The 13955-nt window shown below is 38.6% G+C and overlaps 2 protein-coding genes across 8 annotated transcripts in view; both read left to right on the top strand.

Annotated features, from left to right (window-relative positions):
- The window catches only part of ptpn13 (protein tyrosine phosphatase non-receptor type 13), a 45248-nt gene extending 41043 nt beyond the window's left edge, over positions 1-4205 (top strand). For all 4 annotated transcript variants that reach the window (XM_078270896.1, XM_078270897.1, XM_078270895.1 and 1 more), the window contains 8 exons: positions 499-554; positions 637-728; positions 1447-1595; positions 1682-1772; positions 2187-2524; positions 3069-3284; positions 3392-3454; positions 3566-4205. In XM_078270896.1, coding sequence (XP_078127022.1) covers positions 499-554; positions 637-728; positions 1447-1595; positions 1682-1772; positions 2187-2524; positions 3069-3284; positions 3392-3454; positions 3566-3643 — 1083 coding nt within the window. In that variant the 3' untranslated portion in view covers positions 3644-4205. The remainder of the gene's footprint in view (positions 1-498; positions 555-636; positions 729-1446; positions 1596-1681; positions 1773-2186; positions 2525-3068; positions 3285-3391; positions 3455-3565) is intronic.
- A 2037-nt stretch (positions 4206-6242) lies between these two features.
- LOC144531022 (uncharacterized) lies at positions 6243-13881 on the top strand. Of its 4 annotated transcripts, none has more exons than XM_078270898.1 (3): positions 6243-6540; positions 7912-7983; positions 12439-13881. In XM_078270898.1, the coding sequence occupies exons 1-3, from the start codon at positions 6312-6314 to the stop codon at positions 13458-13460; spliced, it is 1323 nt and encodes a 440-aa protein (XP_078127024.1). In that variant the 5' UTR covers positions 6243-6311; the 3' UTR covers positions 13461-13881. The 4 variants fall into 4 exon arrangements, 2 of the variants coding, with proteins under 2 accessions (XP_078127024.1, XP_078127025.1); XR_013503182.1 differs by lacking the exon at positions 6243-6540 and adding an exon at positions 6575-6737; XM_078270899.1 differs by lacking the exon at positions 6243-6540 and adding an exon at positions 6758-7295.
- Positions 13882-13955: the final 74 nt, after the last annotated feature.

Raw genomic sequence — 13955 nt, 5'->3', positions numbered from 1 at the left:
TTTGCACCGTCCTATTTTTATTTGTAATCTTTTGCATGTTTGTGTGCTGCTGCACTTCCGTGTGTGTGTGTGTGTGTGTGTGTGTGTGTGTGTGTGTAACAAGCATAGTGTGCGCACGCTGTGCACGAACCTAGGCGAATTTTACTAATGCGCTGTTAAAATGACAATGAAATGCTGCGCTACTGACTTTAGACCAGGTTTTTGTTGGTCAAAGGTGCGATCACTTCCCGCTGCCTCAAGATAGCAATACGCCAAAGATTCACCTGAACACACCTCCCTGTAAGACTAGCACGCCCATGGGCGCAAAGATGGGCGCAGTTGCATTTGCCATTTAAACGACGTGGCCGCTGGACGGGAAATTGACAACTGGACGGTCTTAAACTAGCAAAGACACTTGCGTCGGGCTTTGCGCTGCGGCTGGTGCAAGATAGGCCCCTAAAACTGTACGCAGGTTAAGTCTAATTTATATAAAAAAAATATGTTATTCTTTCACAATAGAGTTCCCGGAAAGTGGAATGGCAAGAGGAGAACGCTGACGATCCAAGGAATGAAAAGTAAGATTTTGCATTTTGTATACAACTGTTACAATTAAGACTATAAATATATTCATAAACATTTATTTTTTTCAATCAACAGCTATCTGCAAATGAGTGCTGGACAGCCAGAGGAAGATGAAATCACATGGGGAAGTGATGAACTGCCTATTGAAAACATGAACTCTGAGAGCAGTGAGTATGGAGTCTAGATAAAGAGGAAGTAGTCTATATGCACAACCTTCCACTTCCAGGATTTTCCTGTTGCCGCCGGAAATTCCGCCGTATGTCCCTCTTTTCGGCCGGATGTCCGTTACCTTCCGCTTTCTTAGTGTTGTAATTTTAAACTCCGGTGGATTAATGAGGACTATGGTTAACTGCTCTTCAGTTCTCTGCAGGGTAAATCCAGACAGTTAGCTAGACTATCTGTCCAATCTGAATTTTCTGTTGTTCGACTAAAACAACTTTTGAATGTACACGTTCCACCAAAACAAATGGCTATTTTTCAGCGTCACCGGAGCTCCGTGAGGCCATTACGATTGTGATTGGTTTAAAGCCATGCCAATAAACCAAAGCATGTTTTTCTCCCTTCCCGGAATGCTGTGTGGACTAGCCAGACCCTCCTCCGCAGTGTTGTGTAGGAAGGTCTGGCAAAGTGAGACTAAAGAGGAAGTAATAGGTCACGGAAATGTTATTCCATACAGGCTAGTCTGTCTTTTCCTAGTGTTAGTGTTGATAGGTGTGTGTGTGTGTGTGTGTGTGTGTGTGTGTGTGTGTGTGTGTGTGTGTGTGTGTGTGTGTCTGTGTTAAAGTTCTGATTTCTCTTAACTGACAAAAAGTTGTCAGGCCATTACTTATGTAATTATGAACTATGTTTGTAATTCTGCTTTAACGGTTTTGTTCCTTCATTCAGATGGGGCAATCATCACAGAGGATGAGCTGACCTCTTTGCCCCTCGTCAAAGTGGTCCCTGATGGCCAGTACACTGGACCAAAGCTCAACACTGTGGTCCGCATGATGAGGGGGCTTCTGGAGCAGAAAGTCCCTCTGCAGGAGTTTGAAGTAAGAATCCACTTTGAATCTCAATGTCAAATGAATGAATTGCAATTCTTTAGAATTTTATGAACACCTGTTTTTCTTGCTGGCAGAATCTTCAGAATCTGCAGCCACTGGACGACTGTTTGATCGGTCAGACGAAGGAAAACAAGAAGAAGAATCGCTACAAGAATATTGTTCCCTGTAAGAAAAGACTAAAATGTGTTATTTGTACAGTGTATGGTAACAGAATACTTGAAGGCATTTGGATACTTAAAACAGTGGTTCTCAAACATTTCCACATCAAGGACCCCTAAACTGACACAAATTAGACCACGAACCACAATCTGATAAGACTTTGTCCCAGGGTCCCCTACCTGATTTAGCTTTTAGATGTTTTGTAACAAAAAATGAGTGAAACCCATGAGCAAAAGAGTCATACAATCTGTCATTGTGTAACTTATGGATGAAATTAAAGTGAAAATAAATGATTCCCCTTTTTGTTGGGGAACCCCTTCAAGGAGCCCTGGGGGTCCCCGGACCCCTACTTTGAGAACCACTGACTTAAAATGTTGCACATGATTTGAAATATGATTTCTGTGTATGTATCTCTTCTAGTTGACACAACGCGAGTTTTGCTGGGCAAAGACGGCGGCTACATCAATGCCAACTTCATCAAGATGTCAGTGAAGGATGAGAACTATATGTACATTGCATGTCAGGGTCCCTTACCCACCACTCTGGGTGACTTTTGGCAAATGGTCTGGGAGCAGAAGTCCAATGTGATCGCCATGATGACCCAGGAGGTAGAGGGAGGGAAAGTGAAATGTCAGCGGTACTGGCCCGACACGCCGAGGACTGCTGAGATGGTGGACGACAGGTTACAGATCACACTGATCAAAGACCAATATCTCGACAACTTTGCCATCCGACTCATTGAGGTTAAAGATGTCCAGGTTAGTTTATATTCAGACTAAAGCGTGATTTATGATTCTGCGTTAAATCTACACTGTGGCTACGTACATAGGTATGTGGAGACACAGACCTACGCCGTAGCCTGACATGCACCTCTCGAAAAATGTAACTACACGCATCGGCGACGTGCATCGCTCAGCCGTGGCTTTCCCCCTACTCATTTCCTGGTTCTCCTTCTCCGTTAAAACAACATGAAAATAAGGAGAGGGTTAACTTTTCCGACCATGGTCAGAAAACACAGGGGAGACACTTTGTTTCTCTCACTATGTCTCTAGAGTCGCTACTCGCTCCGAAGCTAATCACCGTCACTCTCTCACTCGCTCTGCCACACACCCCCTACGCGCACACACATGCCAGCCCTGCTATTCTCTTCGACGCACACGCCAACGCACAAGTATAAACTTCAGGCCACTTACGTAGGCTATGGCGACAGCTCTGCGTTTAGCCTCCGCAGAACCATAAATCACGCTTTAAATGTATGCACTTATAATAGACACATTAACTTAAGAGTTTCTCCCTCCTCAGACCAATGAAATACAGCGTGTAACTCATCTGAACTACACGGGATGGCCGGACCACGGGACGCCCTCACAACCCGAGCAGTTGCTCACATTTATTTCCTACATGAGGCACGTTCATCGATCGGGGCCCATAATCACACACTGCAGTGCAGGCATCGGTCGATCAGGAACCCTCATCTGTATAGACGTGGTTCTGGGTCTCATCAGTAAAGATGCTGATGTAAGTAGACAATCTTTCATCTCGTTTATATTGTTTAAGAGGAGGCTTCTGTTCTTATTTGTATTCTTTCTGTTCAGTCAGATCACAATCTAAAACACTTTCTGTAGTTTGATATTTCAGATGTGGTAAGGACCATGAGACTTCAGAGACAGGGAATGGTCCAGACAGAGGTGAGTTTTAATGTTTTGCTTTCAGTATCAAGTAGCTTAACTCTCAACTGTTTTGATTGGACACCTCCTTGGTCCATGTTTTCTCATACATTTTCTCTTTTCTTTTTACAGGACCAATATATTTTCTGCTATCAAGTGATCCTCTATGTCCTCAGATGCCTTCAAGCTGAGGAAAACATCTCAGGATAGTAGAAACCAGATACCATCATCGTGTAGAGGCTGGGTGACTGTTTCACGAAAGCAAAACAAAAATGGAGAGTTGACACAGGCAGAAATTGCCAAATTACACTACATGTTTTTAAAATGCCTTAAACTATTCAGTTACTTGAGAGTAAATCCTTTACAGAAGTCTATATTTTTATGTTTGCTTTTTGAGTTCTCTCTCTCTCTCTCTCTCTCTCTCTCTCTCTCTGGCTGCTACTCCTTTTTCAATGCATTTATGAGAACTGCTGATTGTATTTCTTATTGTCACATACAAGAGAACACTAATGGGTTTTTTTCTTCAGATTCTTGGATATTCTAAAATAATTATAAAAGTGATCAATGATTTCATATTTTATGTGGAACAAAATTTCACTTTGTGTATTTTAAGTCCTATTTTGATGCTGGAACATGCCTTGACAGAATACTATGTCAGTATTTGCTTTGTAAAGCTATTATACAGTAATTGCTCACTGCCTGAGGTAAATGATGAGATTTAAAGTGTACATATTCATCTCCTGAAAATTAAACTGATACATTTTAAATGTTATGTGGAGCAAAGTTTCTTGAAAAAAAAAAATATATATATATATTAAATTTTCTTTTATAATTTTAGTGCATATCGTCATGAAGCATACTTTTGAAAACACCTTATTGTTATCATTTACCATATGTAAAAGGTTGGCATCTCATTCTAATTTATAGAGACATTAACCTAATAAAGCTGTCCCAAGCTTGCTGACTATTAAAACCACTGAAAGGTACAAGGAAGAGAAGCTACATCTTGTGCACCTGTATAAAGGTTGATGACTTGCAAATTTCACAACTACATATACATAACATACGTTACTGCACATAAATGCAATAATGAAGCTCATAATGTTGAATCTATGCAGGCTGTCATGGAAGTGTTAACTTATTATATTTGGAGCTACAGTTTGTGATGGTAATCTGAGTCTATATAAAGATTGAGAACATTTAAACTTTTTTTTTTTTGCCAGGCTATTGCATGTGGATGTATATTTTACAGGTGCTCGTTTTACCTGTAAGTAGTGGTTAAACATAACTGTCCTGAATGAATACACACCCTGAGCTATCTGATGGAACAATGTTAGAATCTACTCATACTGCTGCAGAAGTTGCTGCACAGATCTTGCATTTTTACCACCATGTGATGCCAAAATTCATTATCACTAAATCATACCACTAAAATAATCCTGGAAATATTGCCATGTGTCGAAGCATTTCATGATAGTTAATAACTTAATGGCTGTTCAGTTGCCCATTTAAACATAACTTGGGCTGTTTGGAGCGAAATGCTCTGAATACATTTAAGCTGGGCTTTTTATTGTGACGGGTAGACACAGAAGAAGTGAGCATTTGTTTGTTTCCCCTCAACCTTTATTTGTTGCTTCATTTCATTCTTATTAATTAATATCCAATGCTGTTCAAACTGCTCCAAATTCCAAACCCTAAATTCATAGGGTACCCAGGAAGCCAAGTGTGAAGTAGATCAGATGAATGTCAAGATATTTAAAAGACAACGGACACACACACGCACACACACGCACACGCACACACACACACTTGTTTGAGAATTAACGGGAGATTTGAAGTTGCAAAGAAACCTACTTAACTTTTTCGGACCACTCTGTCCTGGTTTAACAAATTAGTGTGACTGAAATTATTCTATAAATTGAAGTTCCAAGTTGACATAAAAAAAACACATAGTGTGCCTTAAAAATTTGCTAAACTTCTTCATTTTTTGTGGACAGCACCCCCCTTGTTGATAAAATATGTTTTACACTTCTTTGTATTAACGTTGCTGTAACATACTCATTGTTTAAACGACAGACTTAATTCTTTCTAACTGAAGACAACTTTTCAAAAGGCAGTGACCGGTCTGAAAATGAGCACTATGCAGCAGGCACAATTCAGTGACACTTATACTAATTTAGCTTTTAATATTTATATTGTTAGGTTTGTGTGACTGCCCATGTTGGATTTAAGGGAATGAAAAGACGGATAAAGCAGCAAAACATGTTTTGAAGAGTGGTAGTAGTCACAAACTTTATGCTAAAAAAAATGGACATAGCCACAAAAATTTGAGTTCTACAAATAATCTTTTTTTTTTTTTTTTAAGCCACATGGAGGACTTTGCTCTTGTAATACAAGATGATCACATACTCAAAATGTTCATTTTCTATGTTCAATGTAAATAAAAACAATAAAAACTCTATTATCCATAAATCATTACTATTCACATCATTCATCATGCCATATTTAAAAGATGTAATCAAAAATATATTTATGTAATCCTTGGCAATGTAACCATAATCAAATTACACATTTTTCAAATGTTATCAGAGCTGGTTATACTTACATAGTTTTTGTAATCATATTTTGTAATCCCAATTACATGTAATCCGTTACCCAACCCATACACGTGTGTACACGTGTGTACACGTGTGTGTACGTGTGTGTACGTGTGTACGTGTGTACGTGTGTGTGTGTGTGTGTGTGTATCAAGGAACCTATACATTATAAAAGGTAGGCGCCATACTTTAACCGGAAGTTTGCATATGACGTCACACCAGATTAAATGGAGGGCAGGAAGTGAATTTTTACGAATTGTAAGCACGTTTATATACTGTCAATGGTAAGCACTATCGCAAACATGCCTATGTTTTGCGTCGTTAACGGTTGCACAAATCGATCAGACCAACAAACCCAGATGGGATATCATCGAGTACCTAAAGTTGTTGTCAATAAGGGGGAAGAATGCAAGAAATTGACCGAAATGCGTCGGAAAAAATGGCTAGAGAACCTTCCTCCGTCGGCAGGAACGCTTCATTCTCGTGTGTGCAGTGACCACTTCGTCGGAGGTAACGTAACTTGTGGCTTTGTATATGTAGCTAGCAGTTTCCGTACTTTGTTACGTTAAATGTAATGTTTTTTCTTTGCTTTGTTTTAGTTTTTTTTTTAAACCTTGTAACTGAACAACGTTATATACATGGATTTCTCTGAAACGTCATCACTGCTTGCGCACGCAACCGGGGGGCAGAAAGAAGACGTGTTTCGTGTAAGAAGTAGTAGTAGTAGTAGTAGTAGTAGTAGTAGTAGCAGCAGCAGCATAGCATAAGTCAAAATGCCAAGGAGTTGTTGCGTGGTTAATTGTACAAACAGAGCCAGTGATGGGTGCCTGATGTTTAACATACCTAGGGGGAAGCATGCTTTTGCCCAAAAAACGGCGGAGGTTATGGCTTCAAGCCATAAGAAGGGCAGAATGGGGTCATATGCAAGAGTCAGGCTCCCATTGTATCAATCGGAAAAGTTGCAGCTTGTTCAGTTGCTCAGCTAAGCGATATCTACCTGTGAGGGCTGTAGTACTAGAGTCTGGACCATAGACAGTTAAAGGTCCGGACTCGAGATAAGTTTAGACTGCTAGCTAAAGCTACGCCGATGTTTTGCTAACGTTAGCGCAACAGCGTTAGCCTACCCTGCTATGTAAATATTACGACTGCCTTCAGAGTCTCTTATATCTGCCTCCACGTTGTCAACATAAGACCTGTGGCATTAGTGCTCCTTTTGTACCATAATTGTATTGAATGAAATCGTAAGCTTCGCTCCTACGAGATGGGTGGGTTTTTTATTACGTTACACACAAAGCTAACTGGCTATAGTTAGCCTGTACGTATGCTAGCGGACATTAGCTAACGTTGCCGAGACAGCTGCAGTAGAGTTACGGCAAGCTAACTACGACAGTGTTGTCGCCCTCTCGCCCACAATCAACCTCTGCTGCTAAAAACAGTCAACCTGCAGTGATGTTTTAAAATGGAGACACACATATCGTAACTTTCCCCGGAAATCCTGGCCATTATTTTAAGGCATAAACCAACCATAGGGGTACACTCAGGGGTAACCCTGCTGTTACATTAGCCTAAAACGATAATTATAGCCATACATATATATCACAGTAGCACTGCAAAATTAAAGACAGACAAACAGATCCAACTAAAATCACGTTTTATTGAGTAAGCAGTTATATACAAACAATAAGGAAAGCTTCAATACTTAAGGTTGTTGCAGTAGCGGACCAGCTCACCAATCTGGCTTTCTGCCCCTGGTATGCCACGCACCCTGTAATGCTTGTAAACAGGAAACTCGTGTATAGCTAACGCCAACATATACAAAGTTTTGCAGGATGCAACCTTGCTACAATTAAGCGTTTCATTTTGGTATTGTTCTCTTTCTAGGCTGCCCTAGTGCTTTAAACGACGTTGAGGCTGTAGACTGGGTTCCTACACTTAACCTCCACACTCAGAAAGGTAAGGTTTTTTATTGATGCTTAAAGACACAAATAAACAAAACATCATACACTGTCATGGCATGACAATACAGTTTTCCATACAAAAAAAGACGCATACAACAACAAAACAAAGAGGAAAACTGTTCAGGATTTCCAGACTGTGTAGAGGACCGGGGTGAAGTTAGTTTAATGTTTGACATTCGTCGGTTTTCACGGATGTTACCTTCAATAGGTCATTGTCAAAGTTCCAGTTCCAGGGTATGTTGTAGAGGTAATATAGACAGACGTGTCACAGTTTTTAACTCAAAATTGCCAAAAATAACGATGCAGTTAAGAGCGCAAAGAACTGAATGTCTGTCCAACGCGCAAGTCACAATAGACGTATTTAGGGACCGTCGTAAAATTGCAATACCAACTATTTCAATACCTTTTTTGCTGTTCAACATATAAATCTCAAACCACTTCCATTATAGAGAGGGAGAACCATTAAACATTTCGCACTTGTGAATTAGTAAAAATAAATAAATATAAATAAAGATGTAGGCTATAGTTACCAATAAATATGGTAGTTTTAACCATTTTCTAATTAATGAATATATTGACATCAAACCACTTGTAATATCTCATTCCTGTAGTATCCTCATCAGTGACCTATTATCTATAAAATGCATATTTAAAGCTTTTCAATTCAATGGCTTGCTCATTTGTGAATATAATCACATCAAACCACCTGTAATGTCTCAGACATCCTTTTACAAATTTCACAGCTGCAATTTTGTGAAAAAGTCTTTAGCAAAACCCTTGGCATCTGCATAACTGACATATTGTCTATAAAATGCATATATAAAGATTATTATTTTAATAGGTTTGTCATTTATGAATATTTTGGCATCAAACCACCTGTAATATGTCTCAGACATCTTTTCCCAACTTTCACAGCTGTTAGTTTGTGAAAAGGTCTTTAGCAAATCTCTTAGCATCCTCATCAGTGACCTATTGTGTATATAAAATGCATATTTAAAGCTTATCAGTTTAATAGGTTTCACATTTATGAATATTTTGGCATTAAACCACCTGTAATATGTCTCAGACATCTTTTCCCAACTTTCACAGCTGTTAGTTTGTGAAAACAAATACCAATATCCCTGATCTTTTGGCTATTACATGCATATATAAAGGTTAACATCTTAATAGGTTTCTCATTTATGAATATGTTGACATCAAACCACCTGTAATATGTCTCAGACATCTTTTCCCAACTTTCACAGCTGTTATTTTGTGAAAATGTCTTTGGCAACTCCCTTAGCATCCTCATCAGTGACCTATTGTATATAAAATGCATATTTAAAGGTTGGCTGGGGCAAAGGCTGTTAAGTTGAGGTTCGGTTGGACGGTTCCAGTTCCTACCTATTATTAATTGTTAATGACGCATTGCATACTTGTATGGCTGAATGGGCTGTTTCACACAGTAAGAGCTTTGTAATTTTTGGGATTATGTCTGAGACATATTAGAGGTGCTTTGATGTCCATATCTTCAGAAATGACAAACCTATGGAAATAACCTCTAAATCTGCATTTGTTACAAAATTTATTTTTACAAGTTTTTTTTCACAAAGTTAAATATGTGAGAGTTTGTCTGAGAAATATAAGAGGTGATTTGTTCTCAGTAAATTCATGAATGAAAAACCTATTGAAGTGATAACTTCTAAATGTGCATTTTTTACACAGGTCACTGAAGATGATGCAGAATTTGCTCAGTACTAACAGCTAAAAGTTGTGAGATAACTGAGAGATGTTACATATGTTTTGATGTCAATATATTCATTAAAGAGAAACCAGCAGTGAGCTATCATTTTCTTGGTCGAGCCAGCTAGCCAAACTTCTGTCTCCCAAGCAGATGTAATTTAGAGTCGTCATTAAGTAACAAAATAATCAGGTCAGTAGGAATTCGACATCCTATCACATCAGATATTATTGATGTGGTTTTATTCCAGAACTCATGCACCTGTTCACACTCCCAGACCATGTGTAGGAAAGTTCCAGTTTGTTCAGGTTGACAGAACGTGCAATAGGGAGTGGGAATTACTTTAGAGACGTATCTCTTCTGAGGAGTCCAGTATGTCCTATGGCATATGTTGAAGTGAATCTGCTGGTGATTTGGGTTCTTGGAGCAATGGAAAATATTGTCCGAAACTGTCTCCCAATTAATTGATTATTAATTAATACTTTTAGTCTGTTGGTTCTGGATCTGATTGTCCTGTATCTTTTTCTAGAGGGCAGGGGGGAGAACGGGTGAAGTCCAGGGCGAGTGGGGTCCTTTTATAATACAGCTGGCTTTCTTTTGGAGTCGGCCAGTGTATATGTCTATGACAGGGGGTAGTGCCGTCCTGATGACACGCTCTATTCAATTTATCAATTAATCGGTTTGAGTAATTTTTTTTTATAAAAAATAAAATGTTCTCTGATTCCAGCTTCTTAAATCTGAATATTTTCTATGTTCTTCACCCCTTTATGCCAATAGACCTAAATGTCTTTGAGTTGTGGGCAAAACAAGACATTTGTGGACATAATTTTGGGCTTTGGATAACACTGATTTTAACTGACATTTTTCAAAATTTAGGCAAAACAACTAATTGATTAATTGAGAAAATAATCAACAAATTAGTTGACAATGAAAATAATTGTTAGTTGCAGCCCTAGATTCTATGAGAAGCCAACTAGACCAAAATTGAATACTTCACTTGCACATGCATGTACACAAAGGGGTAGTAAGGGATTACATGTAATGGGGATTACGTAATCAGATTACAACAATAAGTAACTATAGTCAACCCAGATTAGATTTAGATTTGAAAAATGTGCAATTACATTATAGTTACATTGTAGAATTTCTTTTTTATTTATATTGAAAATGGAAGATGAACATTTTGATTAAGTGATCCTCTTGCCTTACAAGAGAAAAATCCTCTGTCTGGCTAAAGAAAAAAATTAGTATTTGTGGAACTCAACAAACACCCCAAAAAATTTCAAACGCATAAAAAAAATGTATTTGTGCCCCTTCTTTTTGGTCGTATGTATTATTTTGTTTTTATTTAAGGTAAAACGCTTCTTGTACAATCCCTTCACCCAATCATTTCTTTTTGATGTCAAAACTGCATTTTGTCCAGGGCTGGGCGATATGGAGAAAATCTTTTTGACCAAGTATCTCAATATCGATACCGCAACGATATTGTAGTGTTGACTATTGGTGCTTTTCACAAAATATTTACACATTGAGATTTTTTATAAATAATTATCAGTAATGTGGATACAATGACTATAAGTGGGTAAAGGCAAATCCTAGAACAGTTACAACAGTCTGGTAAGTTCAGAAAATGACATCACTTTACTGTAATGTAGCCTTTAAAACCAGTAAAGGACACCACTTATGCCATATTATGATATCCAAAATCTAAGACGATATCTAGTCTCATATCACGATATCGATATAATATTGATATATTGCCCAGCTCTAATTTCATCACTTAAACTTGCTTATTATATGTTATTGTTGTTTTGAATTTGACTGTTGGAAAAACAAATCCTAACCGTCCCCTTATGATGACGAAGTTGCTGCTGTCAGGCGATTACGCTTGACGTTGCGGAACTGCAAGGTTGCTCCATGGTTTGGTTTGCTCTCGAATCATGGCTGAAGGGGGGGAAACCTTCAGATGTTCCCTTTACCAACCCCCTGGTTGCTGTAGCCCCTTCAAAGGCTCCCTTTACTAACTTTTGTGAGAATGCATCTAAATGCAATATAAATTATGTAAAATGGTAGTTGGAGGGTGTAAAACAAACAGCCTCATAAAACGCTTGCAAAAAATCCTAACAATACCAATCCCTACATACAATATTGTGTCCTGTAATTTTAAAAACTGTTGCAGTCTGACCCCTAGTCTAGACCGCAGACGTCATAGAACTCGCGTGTAGACAGCATTCATGCCACACTGAAGCGGATGTCTATACCGTGGCTGTCTGGTCTGAGTAGTTTAAAGCGCACAGTCTAGTGTTTAAGAGAGGATGAAAACCCTTTTAAAAAATGCTTTACACATTAATATAGATAAAGAATACACAATATATAATCCAGAAATCAAAAGAACATGGTCAGATAATAGGAATGGTAACTACAGCCTGATCAAATGACCTCTATATTTCCATTTTTTCTTATTACCTGTTAATTCCCATAAATTCCGGTAATTCCCATGGAATTTTCCACCATGACTATTCCCAGAATTTTGTAACCCTAAGGCATACACAAGATATCCGTTTGTTTTCTATACCTAAATAATCTAATCCAGCCACCCTTCAGTAGTTTCGTCAACCTCTATTTATATACATGGAAAGGATGGTGGCATCTGTTGTACCTACTTGTCTAGTGTTTACTCTCCTAGTATGTATGGCCTCTAACTCTGGCCATACTTTTTGTGTTTGTCAGACAGTTCTGTGGACTTCAGTTTGACTGTCGCAGACCATGCTGGCACCTCGAGTTCTGCACATCCCCCTGACCCCAAGGGCTCCTCAGTGCATACAGAGTTGGAGGACCCTGTACTACATGAACATGATTATTGCAAGACGGCCGGCACAAAAGATGTGGACGACGAGACAATTCAGTGTGATGAGATTGGGTACGCCATTCTTCAAAAAGACCCGGATACTTTGGTCAACACTGGTATAAGCCTGAAAGTATTTAACATCCTTGTGTCAACACTAAAAGGGCATGCTAGCACGGCTTTCCCAATGTCTGTGCGAGATCAAGTTCTCATGACTCTTATGAAATTAAAGACCAACCGTGTGATAGGTGATCTGAGCAAACAGTTTTGTATATCGCAGAGCGTGGCTAGCAGTATAATCTCCCATTGGATTGACAAACTGGAGGAAGTTTTGCGCCCTCTAATTCCGTGGCTTCCAAGAGAGACTATTCAAGCAACCATGCCTGAAGCATTTCAGAAGACGTTTCCTAATACAACATGTATCATACGCTGCAGTGAGTGCCTTTTACAAAAAACCAAAACCCTTGATTCAAGGGGGGAATCATACAGCCTTTATTATGACAGAGTGAAATACCTGGTTGCTGTTGCCCCTTGTGGACTAATCATGTTCATATCTGCAGCATATGGATGCCGATGCAGTGACAGATGTATAACCTTGGACTCAGGAATATTAGACTACTTAATCCCTGGAGATGAGGTCATGGTAGATGAAGGCTCTGGCATTAAAGATTTACTGTTAGAGAAAGAGATTAAATTAATAATGCCCAGTTTCACAGCACCGGAGTGCCCTACACACACTACTGCAGATCTAAGATTTAATGTTGAAAGAGCTCTCGGACGTTTAAAACTTTACAAAATATTATCACGAGTTGTTTCGGATACCATGGCTCTTAAAATAAACAAGATTCTAAGAATATGTTCTGCTCTTGTCAATTTGAGGGAGGATGTCATCCGTGAGCCACACTAATTTAGCATGTAATTCATGAGTGGACTGTATTTACATGGCCAAGAACATTATGCAGGACCACCAAAAGAAATGGTGCAGTGATGACATTAAAATCTATAATGGTTGAAAAAAATGATGGGGGCGAAACTTTCAGGGAGTTGTGGATTTTATGTAAATGATGTATGATGAAAGCAGTGCAAATATATGTAAATTTATATTTTTTTTTATTTCTTGTTTTTATCTCTGGTATATATTTGGAAATTCTTTTTTCATTTGGATATTTTTAAAAATGTGTCCATTTGTAAATTGGTGGCAAGCATATACAGTTGTCCTTAACTTCAATGTTACCAGTGCATTTTCTTATGTTATTGTGTATTTCTTTTTTTTTTCTTCTTTTTTATTATATGCACAATTGAAGAATTAAAGGGCTATGTGAAAAGTCTTTGCATGTTTGTTCTGTTGTACAGAATTTGAATGCACTTTGGGCCATCACTGCATTAAAAAAAAGCCACCTTT

The sequence above is a fragment of the Sander vitreus genome, chromosome 16 (genome assembly GCF_031162955.1).
Source record: "Sander vitreus isolate 19-12246 chromosome 16, sanVit1, whole genome shotgun sequence".
Taxonomy (NCBI): domain Eukaryota; kingdom Metazoa; phylum Chordata; class Actinopteri; order Perciformes; family Percidae; genus Sander; species Sander vitreus.
This window is presented reverse-complemented; position numbering and strand designations above follow the sequence as displayed.

Excerpts from the sequence above, each read along its gene's own strand:
- LOC144531022 (XM_078270898.1), top strand. The coding sequence starts at position 6,312 with ATGGTAAGCACTATCGCAAACATGCCTATGTTTTGCGTCGTTAACGGT. Across the intron at positions 6,541-7,911 it reads CAGTGACCACTTCGTCGGAG|GCTGCCCTAGTGCTTTAAAC; the intron begins GTAACGTAACTT and ends TTCTCTTTCTAG. Across the intron at positions 7,984-12,438 it reads TAACCTCCACACTCAGAAAG|ACAGTTCTGTGGACTTCAGT; the intron begins GTAAGGTTTTTT and ends TGTGTTTGTCAG.